Source organism: Arachis stenosperma, chromosome 1 (genome assembly GCF_014773155.1).
Source record: "Arachis stenosperma cultivar V10309 chromosome 1, arast.V10309.gnm1.PFL2, whole genome shotgun sequence".
In the NCBI taxonomy this organism is placed as follows: Eukaryota; Viridiplantae; Streptophyta; class Magnoliopsida; order Fabales; family Fabaceae; genus Arachis; species Arachis stenosperma.
The window spans coordinates 100207157-100225073 of NC_080377.1; the positions used below are offsets into that span (position 1 = coordinate 100207157).

Below are 17917 nucleotides of genomic sequence, written 5' to 3' on the forward strand. Positions count from 1 at the left end.
AAAACACACAAACTCATAGTGAAGTCCAGAAATGTGAATTTAACATAAAAACTAATGAAAACATCCCTAAAAGTAGCTTGAACTTACTAAAAACTACCTAAAAACAATGCCAAAAAGCGTATAAATTATCCGCTCATCACAACACCAAACTTAAATTGTTGCTTGTCCCCAAGCAACTGAAAATCAAATAGGATAAAAAGAAGAGACTATACTATAAATTCAGAAATATCAATGAATATTAATTATAATTAGATGAGCGGGACTTGTAGCTTTTTGCTTCTGAATAGTTTTGGCATCTCACTTTTTCCTTTGAAGTTTAGAATGATTGGCTTCTCTAGGAACTTAGAATTTCGGATAGTGTTATTGACTTTCCTAGTTAAGCATGTTGATTCTTGAACACAGCTACTTATGAGTCTTGGCCGTGGCCCTAAGCACTTTGTTTTCCAGTATTACCACCGGATACATAAATGCCACAGACACATAACTGGGTGAACCTTTTCAGATTGTGACTTAGCTTTGCTAAAGTCCCCAGTTAGTGGTGTCCAGAGCTCTTAAGCACACTCCTTTGCCTTGGATCACGACTTTAACCACTCAGTCTCAAGCTTTTCACTTGGACCTTCATGACACAAGCACATGGTTAGGGACAGCTTGATTTAGCCGCTTAGGCCTGGATTTTATTTCCTTGGGCCCTCCTATCCATTGATGCCCAAAGCCTTGGATCCTTTTTACCCTTGCCTTTTGGTTTTAAGGGCTATTGGCTTTTTCTACTGCTCCTTCTTTTTTTTTTTCACTGCTTTTTCTTGCTTCAAGAATCAATTTCATGATTTTTCAGATCATCAATAACATTTCTCTTTGTTCATCATTCTTTCAAGAGCCAACAATTTTAACACTCATAAACAACAATATCAAAAGACATATGCACTGTTCAAGCATTCATTCAGAAAACAAAAAGTATTGTCACCACATCAATATAATTAAATTAAATTCAAGGATAAATTCGAAATTCATGTACTTCTTGTTCTTTTGAATTAAAACATTTTTCTTTTAAGAGAGGTGAAGGATTAATGGATTTTATTCATAGCTTTAAGGCATGGTTACATACTAATGATCATGAAATAAAGACACAAAACATAGATAAACACAATAATTAAAAACCAAAAACAGAAAGAAATAAAGAACAAGGAATGAATCCACCTCTAGTGGCGTCTTCTTCTTGAAGGACCAATGATGTTCTTAAGCTCTTCTATGTCCCTTCCTTGCCTTTGTTGCTCCTCCCTCATTGCTCTTTGATCTTCTCTTATTTCTTGGAGAATGATGGAGTGTTCATGATGTTCCACCCTTAGTTGTTCAACATTATGGCTCAAATCTTCTAAGGAGGTGTTGAGTTGCTCCCAATAGTTGTTGGGAGGAAAGTGCATTCCTTGAGGCATTTGTTGATGATGAATTTCCTCATGTTCTTCTTGAGGGCCGTGAGGAACTTCTCTTGTTTGCTCCATCCTTTTCTTGGTGATGGGCTTGTCTTCTTCAATGGAGACATCTCCATCTATGATGACTCCAGCTGAGTAACATAGATGGCATATAAGGTGAGGGAAGGCTAGCCGTGCCATGTGTGAAGGCTTGTCAGCTATTTTGTAGAGTTCATTGGAGATGACTTCATGAACTTCCACTTCCTCTCCAATCATGATGCTATGAATCATGATGGCCCGATCCACAGTAACTTCAGATCGGTTGCTTGTAGGGATGATGGATCTTTGGATGAACTCCAACCATCCTCTAGCTACAGGCTTGAGGTCCAGTCTTCTTAGTTGGACCGGTTTGCCTTTGGAGTCTATTCTCCATTGGGCGCCTTCCACACAAATGTCCATTAGGACTTGGTCCAACCTTTGATTAAAGTTGACCCTTCTTGTGTAGGGGCGTTCATCACCTTGCATCATGGGTAAGTGAAATGTCAACCTCACATTTTCCGGACTGAAATCTAAGTATTTCCCCCGAACCATTGTGAGATAGTTCTTTGGATTTGGGTTCATACTTTGATCATGGTTCCTAGTGATCCATGCATTAGCATAGAACTCTTGAACCATTAATATTCCAACTTGTTGCATGGGGTTGGTTAAGACTTCCCAACCTCTTCTTTGAACTTCATGTCGGATTTCCAGATACTCATTCTTTTTGAGCTTTAAAGGGACCTCAGGGATCACCTTCTTCTTTGCCACAACATCATAGAAGTGGTCTTGATGGCTCTTGGAGATGAATCTCTCTATCTCCCATGACTCGGAGGTGGAAGCTTTTGCTTTCCCTTTCCCTTTTCTTGAGGAAACTCCGGCCTTAGGTGCCATTGGTAATGGAAAAACAAAAAAAAGCTTGTGCTTTTACCACACCAAACTTAAAATTTTGCTCGTCCTCGAGCAAGAAAGAAAAGAACAGTAGAAGAAGAAGAAGAGAATATGGTAGAGAGGTAGAGAGTAGGTTCGGCTATATGGGAGAAGAAGGGGTTTGTGTTGTGTAAAAATGAAGAAGAATGGAAGGTTATTTATAGGGAGAGGGAGGGTGGTAGTTCGGCTAGGGTGGGAATGGGTGGGAAATTGAATTTGAATTTTATGAGGGTAGGTGGGGTTTATGGGAAAGGGGAGGTTGATTTGAATGGTGAATGGGGTAATTGGGAAGAGGACTTGAGGTGATTGGTGAAGGTTTTTGGGAAGTGTGATATGGGGAAGGGTGAAATGAGATTTGGATTAGGAGAGTGTGATTAGGATTAGAAGGTAAGGTGGGAATATGGTAGGTGGGGATCCTGTGGGGGCCACAGATCCTGAGGTGAGGATCCTGTGGGGTCCACAGATCCTGAGGTGAAAACAAATACCATTCCTTCACCACATAGGCATGTAAAATGCCTTCATGCATCATTCTGGCGTTCAAACGCCCATTGATGCATGTTCTGGGCGTTCAACGCCCATGTAATGCATGTTTCTGGCGTTGAACGCCAGTTTCATGCTTGTTCCTGGCGTTCAGCGCCAGTTTGTCCTCTCTGTGCACCATCCTGGCGTTTAACGCCAGGTTGTTGCTTGTTTTGGGCGTTTAGCGCCAGAATGGTGCTCTGTTCTGGCGTTGAACGCCGGCCAGATGCACCTTACTGGCGTTGAACGCCAGTCTGCGCTGCCTCCAGGGTGAAAATTTTTTTCTTCTGTTTTTGACTCTGTTTTTAATTTTTTTGATTTTTTTCGTGACTCCTCATGATCATGTACCTAATAAAACACAAAAATAAACAAGAAATAAAATAAAATAAAATTAGATAATTAAAATTGGGTTGCCTCCCAACAAGCGCTTCTTTAATGTCAATAGCTTGACAGTGGCTCTCATGGAACCACATGGTGATCAGGTCAATTTAGTGTGGTCCCAACACCAAACTTAGAGTTTGGATATGGGGTTTGAACACCAAACTTAGAGTTTGGTTGTGGCCTCACAACACCAAACTTAGAGTTTGACTGTGTGGGCTCTTCTTGACTCTGAACTGAGAGAAGCTCTTCATGCTTACTCTCTTTTGTCACAGAGGGATGGCCATGTGCCTGAAACACAAGGTAGTCCCCATTCAATTGAAGGACTAACTCACCTCTGTTGACATCTATCACAGCTCCTGCTGTGGCTAGGAAAGGTCTTCCTAGGATGATGCATTCATCATCTTCCTTCCTAGTGTCTAGGATTATGAAATCAGTAGGGATGTAAAGGCCTTCAACCCTTACTAGCACGTCCTCCACTATTCCATAAGCTTGTCTTATGGACTTATCTGCCAATTGTAATGAGAACAAGGCAGGTTGTACCTCAATGATCCCCAGCTTCTCCAATACAGAGAGTGGCATAAGATTTATCCCTGAGCCAAGATCACATAGAGCTTTTTCAAAGCTCATGGTGCCAATGGTGCAAGGTATTAAGAATTTGCCAGGATCTTGTTTCTTTTGAGGTAGAGTTTTCTGAATCCAAGTATCTAGTTCACTAATGAGCAAGGGAGGTTCACTTTCCCAAGTCTCATTACCAAACAGCTTGGCATTCAGCTTCATGATAGCTCCTAAGTATTGAGCAACTTGCTCTCCAGTCACATCTTCATTCTCTTCAGAGGATGAATATTCTTCAGAGCTCATGAATGGTAGAAGGAGATTTAAAGGAATCTCTATGGTCTCTAGATGAGCCTCAGATTCCTCAGGATCCTTAATAGGAAACTCCTTCTTGCTTGAGGAACGTCCCAGGAGGTCTTCCTCACTAGGATTTTCGTCCTCCTCCTCCCTTGTGCATTCGGCCACTTTGATCACAACAATGGCCTTGCACTCTCCTTTTGGATTCTCTTCTGTATTGCTTGGGAGAATACTGGGAGGAGTTTCAATAACTTTCTTACTCAGCTGGCCCACTTGTGCCTCCAAATTTCTAATGGAGGATCTTGTTTCATTCATGAAACTGAAAGTGGCCTTTGACAGATCAGAGACTATATTGGCTAAATTAGACGTGTTTTGTTCAGAATTCTCTGTCTGTTGCTGAGAAGATGATGGATATGGCTTGCTATTGCCCAGCCTATTGCGTCCACCATTGTTAAAACCTTGTTGAGGTTTTTGTTGATCCTTCCATGAGAAATTTGGATGATTTCTCCATGATGAGTCATAGGTGTTTCCATAAGGTTCACCCATGTAATTAACCTCTGCCATGGCAGGGTTCTCAGGATCATAAGCTTCTTCAGAAGCTGCCTCTCTAGTACTGTTGGATGCATGTTGCAATCCATTCAGATTTTGAGCGATTATGTTGACCTGTTGAGTCAACATTTTGTTCTGAGCCAATATGGCATTCAGAGCATCAATTTCAAGAACTCCTTTCTTCTGAGGTACCCCATTATTCACGGAATTCCTCTCAGAGGTGTACATGAACTGGTTGTTTGCAACCATGTCAATGAGTTCTTGTGCCTCTTCAGGCGTTTTCTTCAGGTGAATAGATCCACCTGCAGAATGGTCCAATGACATTTTTGAAAATTCAGAGAGACCATAATAGAATATATCCAATATGGTCCATTCTGAAAACATGTCAGATGGACATCTTTTGGTCAGCTGCTTATATCTTTCCCAAGCTTCATAGAGGGATTCACCATCTTTTTGTTTGAAGGTTTGAACATCCACTCTCAGCTTGCTCAGCTTTTGAGGATGAAAGAATTTATCTAAGAAGGCAGTGACCAGCTTATCCCATGAGTCCAGGCTATCCTTGGGTTGTGAATCCAACCATATTCTAGCTCTGTCTCTTACAGCAAAAGGGAAAAGCATGAGTCTGTAGACTTCAGGATCAACTCCATTTGTCTTTACAGTCTCACAGATCTGCAAGAACTCAGTTAAGAACTGATAAGGATCTTCAGATGAAAGTCCATTCAAATTTGGATGTTGGTTTAGTGAAGTCACCAAGCATTCTCCTTGCATTATTATTATTATTTTCAGCTGCCATCTCTTTCTCTTGTTCGAAAATTTCTAGAAGGGTTCTTCTGGATTGTTGTAATTTAGCTTCTCTTAATTTTCTCTTCAGAGTCCTTTCAGGTTCTGGATCTATTTCAACAAGAGTGCCCTTTTCTTTGTTCCTGCTCATATGAAAGAGAAGAAAACAAGAAAAGAAAGAGGAATCCTCTATGTCACAGTATAGAGATTCCTTTATGTTAGTAGAAAAAGAAGGGAGTAGAGGAATGAAGAAGAGGGTTCGGATTTTAGATGAAGAGAGGTGGAGAGAAGTGTTAGTAATTAATTAATTAAATAGAAGAAGAAAAGAGGAGGGAGAATTCGAAAATAATTTTGAAAAAGAGTTAGTGATTTTCGAAAATTAGAGATAAATGTAATTGAAATTAAAATTTGAAACAATTAGTTAATTAAAAAGAATTTTTGAAAAAGAGTGAGATATTTTCGAAAATAGAAGAGAGAGAAGTAGTTATGTGGTTTTGAAAAAGATGAGAAACAAGCAAAAAGTTAGTTAGTTGATTGAAAAGATTTGAAATTAAAATTTAAAAAGATAAGAAGTTAGATAAGATATTTTGAAATCAAATTTTGAAAAAGATAAAGTTTTGAAAAGATAAGATAAAAATAAAATAAAAGTTTTAAGAAAAAGATATTTTGAAAAAGATTTAATTTTTAAAATTACTTAGCTAACAAGAAACTACAAGATAAGATTCTAGAACTTAAAGATTGAAACTTTCTTAACAAGAAAGTAACAAACTTCAAATTTTTGAACTAATCACATTAATTATTAGCTAATTTTCGAAAATTTGATATAAAGATAAGAAAAAGATTTTGAAAATATTTTGAAAAAGATTTTTAAAATTTTCGAAATTTATAAAGAAAATGAAAAAGATATGATTTTTGAAAAAGATTTTACAAAGATAAGATTTTTAAAATTGAATTTTTGACTTGACTTGTAAGAAACAACTAATTTTTGAAAATTTTTGACCAAGTCAACCCAAAATTTCGAAAATTGGAGGGAAATAAGGAAAAGATATTTTTTTTTTATTTTTGAATTTTTAATGAAAAACACAAAAATGACCCAAAACATGAAAATTTTGGATCAAAACACAAGATGCATGCAAGAATGCTATGAATGTCAAGATGAACACCAAGAACACTTTGAAGATCATGATGAACATCAAGAACATATTTTTGAAAGATTTTTGATGCAAAGAAAACATGCAAGACACCAAACTTAGAAATCTTTAATGCATGGAAAATATGAATGCCAAAGTGCACAAGAAAAACAACAAAAGACACAAAGCAAGAAATCATCAAGATCAAACAAGAAGACTTGTCAAGAACAACTTGAAGATCATGAAGAACACTATGAATGCATGAGATTTTCGAAAAAATGCAAGAAAAATTTTTAAAGCATGCAATTGACATCAAACTTAAAATTTGACTCAAGACTCAAACAAGAACATAAAATATTTTTGATTTTTTTATGATTTTCTAATTTTTTTTTTGTATTTTTATTTTAATTTTTTCGAAAATAAAGTTAAGAAAAACGAAAAAAATAAAAGAAAAATTTTGAAAAAGATTTTTGAAAAGAAAATTACCTAATCTGAGCAACAAGATGAACCGTCAGTTGTCCATACTCGAACAATCCCCGGCAACGGCGCCAAAAACTTGGTGGACGAAATTGTGATCACTATTCTTTGATTTGCACTTATTGTAGAATTGTGGAACTTAGGATTTTTGGTACGAGTGGACACAACTCCGTTCAACTAACCAGCAAGTGTACTGGGTCGTCCAAGTAATAAACCTTACGTGAGTAAGGGTCGATCCCACAGAGATTGTTGGTATGAAGCAAGCTATGGTCACCTTGTAAATCTCAGTTAGACAGATTAAAGGGTAATTGTGATTATTGGAATAAATAATAAATAAAAAGGAATAATAAAAGGGATAGAATACTTATGCAGATTCATTGGTGAGAATTTCAGATAAGTGGATGGAGATGCTGTATGGCTCAAGGACGCCTGCTCTCCTACTGCTTCTACTCAATCCTTCTTACTCCTTTCCATGGCAAGCTGTGTATAGGGATTCACCATCAGCGGTGGCTACTTTCAATCCTCTCGGGAAAATATCCTATGCGGCTGTCACTCGCACAGCTAATCATCTGGAGGCATCACCCATGGTTGATGGCTACATCCCATCCTCGCAGTGAAAACTAATGCTCACGCACTCTGTCACAGTACGGCTAATCACTGGTTGGTTCCCGCGCCTACTGGAATAGAATCCCTTGATTCTTTTGCGTCTGTCACTAACGCCCAGCACTTGCAAGTTTGAAGTACGTCACAGTCATTCATTACCGGAATCCTACTCGGAATACCACAGACAAGGTTAGACTTTCCGGATTCCCAGGATCCTACTCGGAATACCACAGACAAGGTGAGACTTTCCGGATCCTCATAAATGCCGCCATCTATCTAGCTTATACCACGAAGATTCTGTTGGGGAATCTAAGAGATACACATTCAAGCTCTGTTGCATGTAGAACGGAAGTGGTTGTCAATCACGCACATTCATAAGTGAGAATGATAATGAGGGTTATCTGACTCATCACATTCATCATGTTCTTGGGTACGAATGAATATCTTAGAATAAGAATAAAAGAGGAATTGAATAAAAGAAAGTAGAATTTCATTAATACTTGAGGTACAGCAGAGCTCCACACCCTTAATCTATGGTGTGCAGAAACTCCACCGTTGAAAATACATAAGTGAAAGAGGTTCAGGCATGGCAGAATGGCCAGCCCTCTCCATGATCAAGTGACCGAATATTCAAAGAGATTAAACTTTCAAAAGATGTCTAATACAATAGATAAATGTCCTATATATACTAGACTAGCTACTAGGATTTACATGAGTAAGTAATTGATGCATAAATCCACTTCCGGGGCCCACTTGGTGTATGTTTGGGCTGAGCTTGATCAATACACGAGCTGAGGCTTCACTTGGAGTTGAACTCCGAGTTATGACGTGTTTTGGGCGTTCAACTCCGGATCATGATGTTTTTCTGGCGTTTAACTCCAGACAGCAGCATGTACTTGGCGTTCAACGCCAAGTTACGTCGTCATTCTTCGAATAAAGTATGGACTATTATATATTGCTGGAAAGCCCTGGATGTCTACTTTCCAACGCCGTTGAGAGCGCGCCATTTAGAGTTCTGTAGCTCCAGAAAATCCATTTTGAGTGCAGGGAGGTCAGAATCCAACAGCATCAGCAGTCCTTTTGTCAGCCTTTTTCAGAGTTTTGCTCAAATCCCTCAATTTCAGTCAGAATTTACCTGAAATCACAGAAAAACACACAAACTCATAGTGAAGTCCAGAAATGTGAATTTAACATAAAAACTAATGAAAACATCCCTAAAAGTAGCTTGAACTTACTAAAAACTACCTAAAAACAATGCCAAAAAGCGTATAAATTATCCGCTCATCAGTAATGCGGCGCAAGGGGGGTGTTCGTCCCGCATACGTTGAAATGTGAGGTCCATGGCAATAGTATCCCGCTCACATCCCTTTGGATCACTAGAGTGTGCAAGCACAAAATCCTGGACGGTGTTTTGAGCACCATATCTCGGGGGTTCCCATAGTGATTCTGAAGGGCGACGTTTCCATGGAGATGTGTCGAGTTGGCAGTTGAACTGACAATATGATATCACAGCCAATAGGGCAGACATTCATGATGGGCATTTTCTATGTGGTTGCTTACTTTGTCTACTTGCATACTATGCCTCTTGTATAACATGTATAATTGCTTCTTGATTTACTTGCTATACTTGATTATATCTTGTGTATTACTTGTATGTAATTATTTGTGCTTTCTACTAGGATTGAGGAGGCTCGGTAGGCGGTGGCGATGGGATCGCATGGCGGTTAGGATGAAGAAGGTTGTGGGACAGCGGTGAACTGATAGTTAAAAATCCCTTAAGTTAGTTTACCCTCTTTTTATAAAGGTTTTAAAGTTATGGTTTTAAATTTTAGTATGCTTTAAGTTGAATCTTGTGTTGATATGAAGCTCTAGGATTGCCTCTGGCGTCCCGTGGTCTTATATCTTACATTACTGAGCACTGTTACTATACTGAGAACTTCCGGTTCTCATTCCATACATTGTTGTTATTTTTCAGATTCTGGTCGCAACGCACCTCGGTGAGTTGCTTTGATGGTGACAGAGCGGAGGATTCTTTACCATATTTTAGTAGTCTCTTGATTTATTTTTATTAGTACTCTCACTCTTATATTTATTTGCCTTAGAGCCTTACTTTTTGAGAGATATTCTGTATATGCTTTTTACGTTCAAAACTCTGTATGTCAGTATTTAACTATTCGGCCTAAACTCCGCGGGCTGTGGCTAGTATCTTATGATCGTTATACTCTTATATTTTGTTATCTTGTACCTTTATCTTGTGCCTTAAGCTTGTAGCTTAGTGTGAATGTTCGCGCTTTGTAATTCCGTATTTGAGCTTATTTTCTAAATCGGGCTTCTAGAATTATTATTTCTTCTACTTATATTTATGTATAAAAGCCTTAGGATTGTCGTAATCTTTGATTAACCTTTGCTTTACGGCATGAGGTAAGGCTTAGAGTAATTAGGGTTTTACAGGAGGCATGATGGTAGGAACGCCGTCCGGTCTGGAATCATCGAGAGATAGAGAAGGCGGAAGAGCAGGAGGCTGTAGAGAGTGACCCGAGATAGAACCTGTAGAATCATCACTAGGAAAAAGGTCAACATTGGGGTTAGTGAAGAAAGGTGACTGAGTAGAAGGAATGGACTTAAAGGAGGAAAATCAAGAAAACATGTGATGCTCCTAGAAGACAACATGATGAGATATATAAATACGTTTAGAGAGTGGATCCCAACAACGATAACCTTTGTGTTCAGTGTCATAACCAGGAAAATAACACATTCGAGTTCGAGGTTCAAACTTACTATGTTCATGAGGCTGAAGAAGAACGAAACAGATACAACCAAAAACTCGAAGAGAACAGTAATTTGGAGAGGTATGATAAAGACGCTCAAAGGGAGTAACATTACCAAGAACAAGAACAGAAGAAGAAAATCTATTGATAACATGAACAGTAGTAAGAACAGCTTCACCCCAAGTACGCTCAGGACACGAAGAAAAAAGAAGCACTGCCTTTGGGAGATTCACGTACCATTTTTTGCTTTAGGTGATATAAGTAATATTTTCATGCCTTTAATTTATCTAAGTAGTTTACCCTAATTAATTTCATGACTGATTTTCGACGTATATGTAACATAGTTGAAATTTATGATACCAGAAGATCATCACCTCATCACTTTGAAATTTGAACAAAACTTTAAACGGTATAAAAAAAAATACAATAAAAAAGTATTTTTAAAAAACAAAAATTAACTAACTAGCAGCTTAAATTAGTATCTAAAAATTTTTAAAATACCCTAAATTTTATTTTATTTCAATTTTGTTCTAAAAGTTTTTAATTTGCATCAAATATACTCTTGACGACTAATTTTTTAAAAAATTTAGAACCAATTCAACAATAATTTTACAAAAACAATCATTAATCAAATAAATCAGAAATAGTTGTCATGCATTATTATTGGATTAGCCCTAAAATATTTAAAAATTTAATTGTCAGAGATATATTTGATACAAATTGAAAAACTTTTAATAAAATAAAAAAATTTTAAACTATTGTAAAAACTTTTAACTGATTAAAAAAACATATATTTTACCCAAAGTTTTAAAACTGATGAATCTATGTATTTGATATTGTATCATATCCTGTATCTACTCCCGTATCCGTGCATAAATTAAGTTTGGGTGTAGATCAAGCCTGCCATTAGTAGTGTTAAGGAAATGTACCACAAATGTAAAAACATCTCTGCCATCATGAGGAAAAGAAACAACATGCGTTGCATAATGATTATCATAAGACATTTTCGTCAACGATAATTGGGGAACAGGAAAAGTGAAAAGATGATTCCCCAAAAAATGATTTTAGAAATGTTCATTAGGAGATCATTAATATGTAAAGAGAAAATATGGAATCAGACCATCATTTTCCTAAATAATGATATACACAACAAAATCACTACAAAACTAGAGAGAAAAAGGAAGGGTAAAAAAAAAGTGACCCTCTCTCTCTAAACAAAAATGAACAAACTTAACTAAATGGCTTGTTATGTAAGTAACAAAATTTTACAACGAAAACTAAGTAGTCTTTGGTTTAGTTCTGGTCACCCTGGAGTAGAAGAAAACACCAGCAAGAGCTATAACAGTTCCTGCAGATTAAAAAAGCAATTTACAATCTCAGTATACAGCAACTTCAACACAAATTTTCTTCACATAGAAGAAATTCTTACCAATTGCATTGACAAGTGAGACAGGTGTACGGAAGAACAAGATAGAGCTCACAATAACCACAACTCTCTTAGCACAATTTGCCACGGAGTGGGTAACGGGTGACACCCACTGTAATATCATGTAAGCAACCTGCACACAAATACACCCATTCACGAAAACAAAAAGGTTATATAATTCAGTCCAAAAATACAGAATGACTTTAGATAAATTTAGAGACTAGACCTTATTTCTGTTTCTATGACTTGGTAACAAACCATGATACACGGACATCGGACACACATATATATAAAATATAAAATATTTTTTAGATAATGATATTTTGATATTTTATTGATATTAAAATATAAATTAATTTTTTAATTATTTGTAGTGTTTTATTTTAATTATATAAAATATTTAAAATATTTTTTATTTTAATAAATAATAATATATACTATTTTTAAATTTATTCAAGAATACATGTTAATAATAAAGTTGGACACGCTGATATGTGATGGTATTTAAGTGTGTCCAAATGTGTCTCCAAAAAAAATTTTACTTTTTATTAAGACACGATTGAATACAACAGACATACGTGTCGGACGAATGTCAAAGAGTGTCGTATCCGAAATGTGTCTGATACGCGGATACGGCAACTAAGCAAAGTGTACATACTTGATAGGTAACAAATACTAGAAGTTCTTGACTAAGCAAACTTCCCAAAGGTTTTAGTATTTCATGAGAGATACTCAAGAGTTCAATCTAGTATGTCAACAAGTATTTTACATCAAACAATAGTATGATAAGTTTGCGTTTTTAATTTTTCTTTTCTCATTTTCATTACTTCTATTTTTATGATTGTATAAACAGCAAAAGTAAAGAAAAAAATATTTACTATTTTCATTGTTTCTTTGACAAATCAGACTGAAGTTTTTTTGTTTTAAGTTATTGCTCATGAGTTATGATTTATGAATATAAGAGAAAAACTCACTTGTTGATATGCATGGAAACAGAATGCAGCAAGAAGAGATCTGATGTACACTTGTTTAACATTTAATCCCTGCCAACAAAGATCAAGTGAGAAAATATATTAGTCCCCTCAACACCATAGAACATAGTATATTCTGGTTTATGAGAATGCTGATTGCTAACACCAATTGTATCAATTTTAAGTTTTAACCCTCAAGTAATATTATACATATACTCACAGCAGAATGCAGATAAGCAGGGGTAAATATGAAACCCTCCATAATGAGAGTCAAAGGTGCCGTCAATAGGAAGGACATAACTGTAATTATTGAGAAGAGGGTAATGTTGTCCATTGATTCCTAACAAGAATAAAATGACTTGTCAATGTCACTTTCTGCTTGTATATGACATACAAGTTAACAGTATATATGCAAAAAATATAAACATAAGTGGAATTCATGCAAAACTTTTGGAAATGGCTTTAAATTGTTACCTCCTCCTTAACCATGAGCTTTTTGCTAAGAACATTACGAGATTGATTTGACAAATTAGAAGCCATTGCACTCCAAAATCCAGTCCTTTATATATCATGCCGGGAAAAAATATGCACATATGAGAATTCAAACGACAAAAACATTCTAGTAAATATTTTCAGTTTAATTACTTTGCTAGTTCTTATAGTTTCACCAAATTTGTAATTAACTCCCTATACTTTAAAAGCTTTTACTTTTGTTCCTACACTCTCTTCTGTTCCACCAGAAGGAGGGAGATCGTACCAATTGAAAGAGGCCTCGGTAGCAGAAGCCAGTGCCACCCCACCAGCAATAGGCACAAGGGAGCCAATCACCAATGCAGTAGGCATCTATAAGGAAGTTCGAATTAAAATAGAGTTATTAAGATTAGAAAACAAAATTCACAATTGAATATTAAAAATTCAATGTGTTCATTTTTTTATTCAGCTAATTACAATTATTATAAGGATGCTGGGGTTAGGCAATAACCTCTCGAAGGAACATAGCAGAAAGGATCACAGAAAAGAAAGGCTCCATTGCCTTTATTGTATGTGTGAAAGACACAGCAACCTTGCCAAGACTCATATTAGTGAAAAGATTCCCCAAAGTATGTACCACAGCCAGTGGCAATATGGCTGCAAGCTACCATGCCAACCAAGAAGAAAAAAAGTTATATATACACCCAAAAACATAAGCAAACACATCAAGTAAAAATAATAAAACGTATAAGAGTAGCATAACAGATAACAACAACAACAACAACAACAACTCATTTGAATACATATATCAATTTAAATACCTGAGCACCACTGAGGTTTGGCCTCTTGTAAAGATTGGAACACCACATAAAGGACACAAGGGCAGCCCCAACAGCAAATTGAACCGCGGTGACAGTTATAGGAAAATGGTACACCTTCAATACCTATATGATTATAGCCAACATCACAGCATGAACAAGGTTAAGTACAAATTCAGATTTACTTTTAAGACGCATAAAGAAAAGTTCATGATGATATGTGAGTGTTGACCTGTTTGTTGTAGATGTTGAAGTATATGTTAAAGATGATCCAAAGACCAAACAAGGCTCCTAGCTTCAAAGCTCTGAGCAAAACGTCGCCGCCGCTGCTGCGGTTTTCGCTGGCACTCTCCGCGGCAGCCTTGGGGACGAAGCGATCGGAGGGTAGTTTGAAAGAGGATGAAGAAGAAAGAGGCCATGATGGTGTTGCTGGTTGGCGTAGGAATGAACATGAAAATGAAGAATCCACATTGATGATGTTGGCTTTGGAACTGAAAGAGGAAATGAAAGAAGAAGAAGAGACGGAAAGATGGTGGAGGAAGGGTTTGCGGAAAGGGGTGAGGGAGAGAGTGAAAGCCGAGCTCTGCATGTTTGAAAATCCGATAGAACAGAGCAGCAACGGTTCATTAAGGTTAAGATTTATTGTCGTATATTACAGTTTGACTCTCATGAACCACTTTTCCTAAGGTTGCATTCCTTTTGGCAAACCTTAGGGAATATGAAATTAATCAAGGAAAGGTCGTGTGGATCTCAATGGTTCTCGTGATCTTTTCAAAATTATTATTGGTATGTTAGATATTTCTAAAATGTAAATAAAATATATGGTTATTATTAATTAATTATAATTATATATATTTTGATTATCTTAATTTTTAAATAAAAAATGTGTTAATTATTGATAAAATACTAATCCTAAAACCTCTTTGATAAAATATAAGTGGAGTGAACTATTTTTTTTAATTTTTTTTTTCATTGGTGGGTATATCATGTTTATACTTTATACTGCTGGCCATTGCCATGTTCTGCTTTCTTTGTCAATGGGACTTGTCTTTTTAGGAGAAACGTGTCAAATTTGACCTTATTGGACTTGAAAAGGTGACATCAAATAATGTGGTTAGAGAAGAAAGGAGAAACACTCGCAGCTAACGAATGAGGAAAAGAAAGTGAAGTGCGACTTTTGATCCTCTCACCATTATATGGCCGGCGGCTACCTTCCTTTATCTTTTAAGTGGAGAGATTGAGGCCCTAATGGGCAATTAGAATTAGGATAAGCTACATTAATTAAATTAAATCTATTATTTATTATGTATTATATATTATTAATTCTAAAATCAAAATATACTATATATTTTTTTTCATTGAAATTGAAATCAAATTTTTTCTTTTAAAATTAAATAATTGTCTCTGTTTTTCTCTCTCATTATTTCACCCACTCTATCTCTCTTATTCATGCATCAATTTTATCTCTTTTACATATCATTATCAATGACTAATTACAAATTTAACAATTAAAATATGCAACATAATATTCTCTAATTTCAATTAAAATTAAAAATAAAATATTAAAATCGAAATTGAAATATAATTATATTATATTATTAATTTAGCGACCAAAATATGTCACATGACACTCTCACATTAAAATTAAGATAATTATTTTTCTCTAAAATTAACAAATTCTCTTCCTCCAATCTCTTATCTATCTCTTTCCCCTTCTCTATTTTTTCTACATTTCTCGCTCTATATATAACTTATAATTTATATTTTATATTACTAATCTGACAAATAAAAATATATCACAAAATATTCTTTCATTACAATTAAAATAAATTTTTTCTTTCCAAAATTAACAAACTCCCTCTTTTCTTCTTCTGTATCTTTTTCTCTCTTTTCCCAATTATTCACTATCTCTTTCTATATTTTTATTCTTAAAAAAATAAAATTAATAAAATAATATAATTTAAATAAATTCATAAAATTATAAAAAATACATTAAATTTATAACTAAAAATTAATTTTGTAATATTATTTACATAAAAATATATTATTATTATTATATATTTTTTTTTAGTATTTTTTTATTTAGTTTCAAAGTTTCACCACTTATATTTTTAATATATACTTTCACTTCTCTTCCTTTAAATATTTATAACATATAATTTAGAGAAAATACTAATAATGTGATTAATAATTAAAATCAAAATTCAATTATTTCAAAAAAATTAATTTTGAGTTAATTTTATAATTATTAATATAAATTTTTTTATACTAATATCTACTTTTATATTTATATATATATATATATATATATATATATATATAGAGAGAGAGAGAGAGAGATATTATTTTAAAATAATTAACAAAGCATGAAAATTAAATATTTTTATTTGTGTAACAGATTTAACACTTAATTAAATATAAATGTATACACATTAAATTCTTTCATTTTAGATAACGAATACTAAAATCAATTATTAGTAAAAATTAAACTATTTCACATAAAAATAGTAATTAAAAAATTTATTATTTAAATTTGTTATCTATTCAGACTCTAATTTTCTTAGTCGATAGAGACTTTTTTTTATACAATCTTTTTATAAAAATAGTTTGATTTTATAAATTTTTAATTTTTTTTGTCATAATTTATAATATCAAGATAAAATTAACATAATTTTAAGGGATAAGTACTTTTTTCGTCCCCAAGGTCTAGGGTCAAAATCAAAATCGTCCCCGACCTTTTTTTGTTATTAAAATCATCCTAAACGTTTAAAAATGATTTAAAATCATCCTTTTCCAAATTTTTAGACCAAAATACCCTTAACTATTAATAAAAACTAAAAATAATATTAAAAAAAAAACCACCCCACCCCATTTCTTCGTCTCTCTCCTCCCCCCCCAATTTCTTCGTCTCTCTCCTCCCCCCCAATTTCTTCGTCTCTCTCTCCATCACCCCCAACCCGCCGCCGCCCCGCGTCCAGGCCGCAGCCGCCCCGCGTCCAGGCCGCCGCCACCCAGCGTCCAGGCCGCGTTGCCCCACGTCCAGCCCGCCGCCACCCCTGCTTTTGCTTTCTGCCTTCTGCTTCTTCTTATTCTTTTTCTTCTTCTTCTATGAACTGAATTTTTGATAAAATTTGTTGTTGTTGCTGATAAAATCTGATGATGATGATGATGATAACCATGAAGAGAGGGCATGAGGAAGGGGGTTGGGGATTACGGTAAGGGAGTGGGGTGAGGGGTAAGGGGGTGAGGGGTGGGAGGAGGGTTACAGTGAGAGGGAGTGGGTGAGGGATGAGGGGGTGGGGGGGGGTTACGGTAGGAGGGAAGGGGAGACGGAGAAGGGGAGGAGGGAAGGGGAGACAGGGAGGGAGACCGGGGGTGGGGGTGGGGGTGGGGGGGGGGGAGGGGAGGGGGGAAGGGGAGACCGGGGGTAGGGTGGGAGTGGGGGCAGGGTGGGGGAGGCGGGAAGGGGAAGAGGGAAGGGAGGGGGGAGGGGAGGAGGAGGGGAGGGGAGACCGGGGTTGGGGGAGGGGGTGGGGTGGGCGAGGGGAGGGGAGGGCGGGAAGTGGAGGAGGAGGGGGGAAGGGTAGACCGGTGAGGAGTGGGAGGAGGGGTTACAGTGGAGAGGGAGTGGGGTGAGGGGTGGGAGGGGGGTTACGGTGAGGGAGGGTGGTGGTGGTGGTGGTGGTGGTGGTAGGAGAATGATGATGATGAGGGTACCAAAAATTCGGGAAAGGATGATTTTAAAGCGTTTTTAAACGTTGAGGATGATTTTAATAAAAAAAAAAGATCGGGGACGATTTTGA

General features: G+C 36.1%; 1 protein-coding gene across 1 annotated transcript; it reads right to left on the minus strand.

The window, feature by feature from the left end:
* Positions 1 to 11490: 11490 nt before the first annotated feature.
* LOC130961318 (phosphoenolpyruvate/phosphate translocator 1, chloroplastic-like) lies at positions 11491 to 14883 on the minus strand. The gene is made up of 9 exons (XM_057887136.1): positions 14347 to 14883; positions 14118 to 14240; positions 13808 to 13960; positions 13583 to 13668; positions 13300 to 13384; positions 13046 to 13165; positions 12829 to 12897; positions 11858 to 11987; positions 11491 to 11776 (listed from the first exon to the last, which is right to left on the minus strand). Exons 1-9 carry the CDS (start codon positions 14701 to 14703, stop codon positions 11706 to 11708), a joined length of 1194 nt encoding a protein of 397 aa, XP_057743119.1. The 5' UTR covers positions 14704 to 14883; the 3' UTR covers positions 11491 to 11705.
* Positions 14884 to 17917: the final 3034 nt, after the last annotated feature.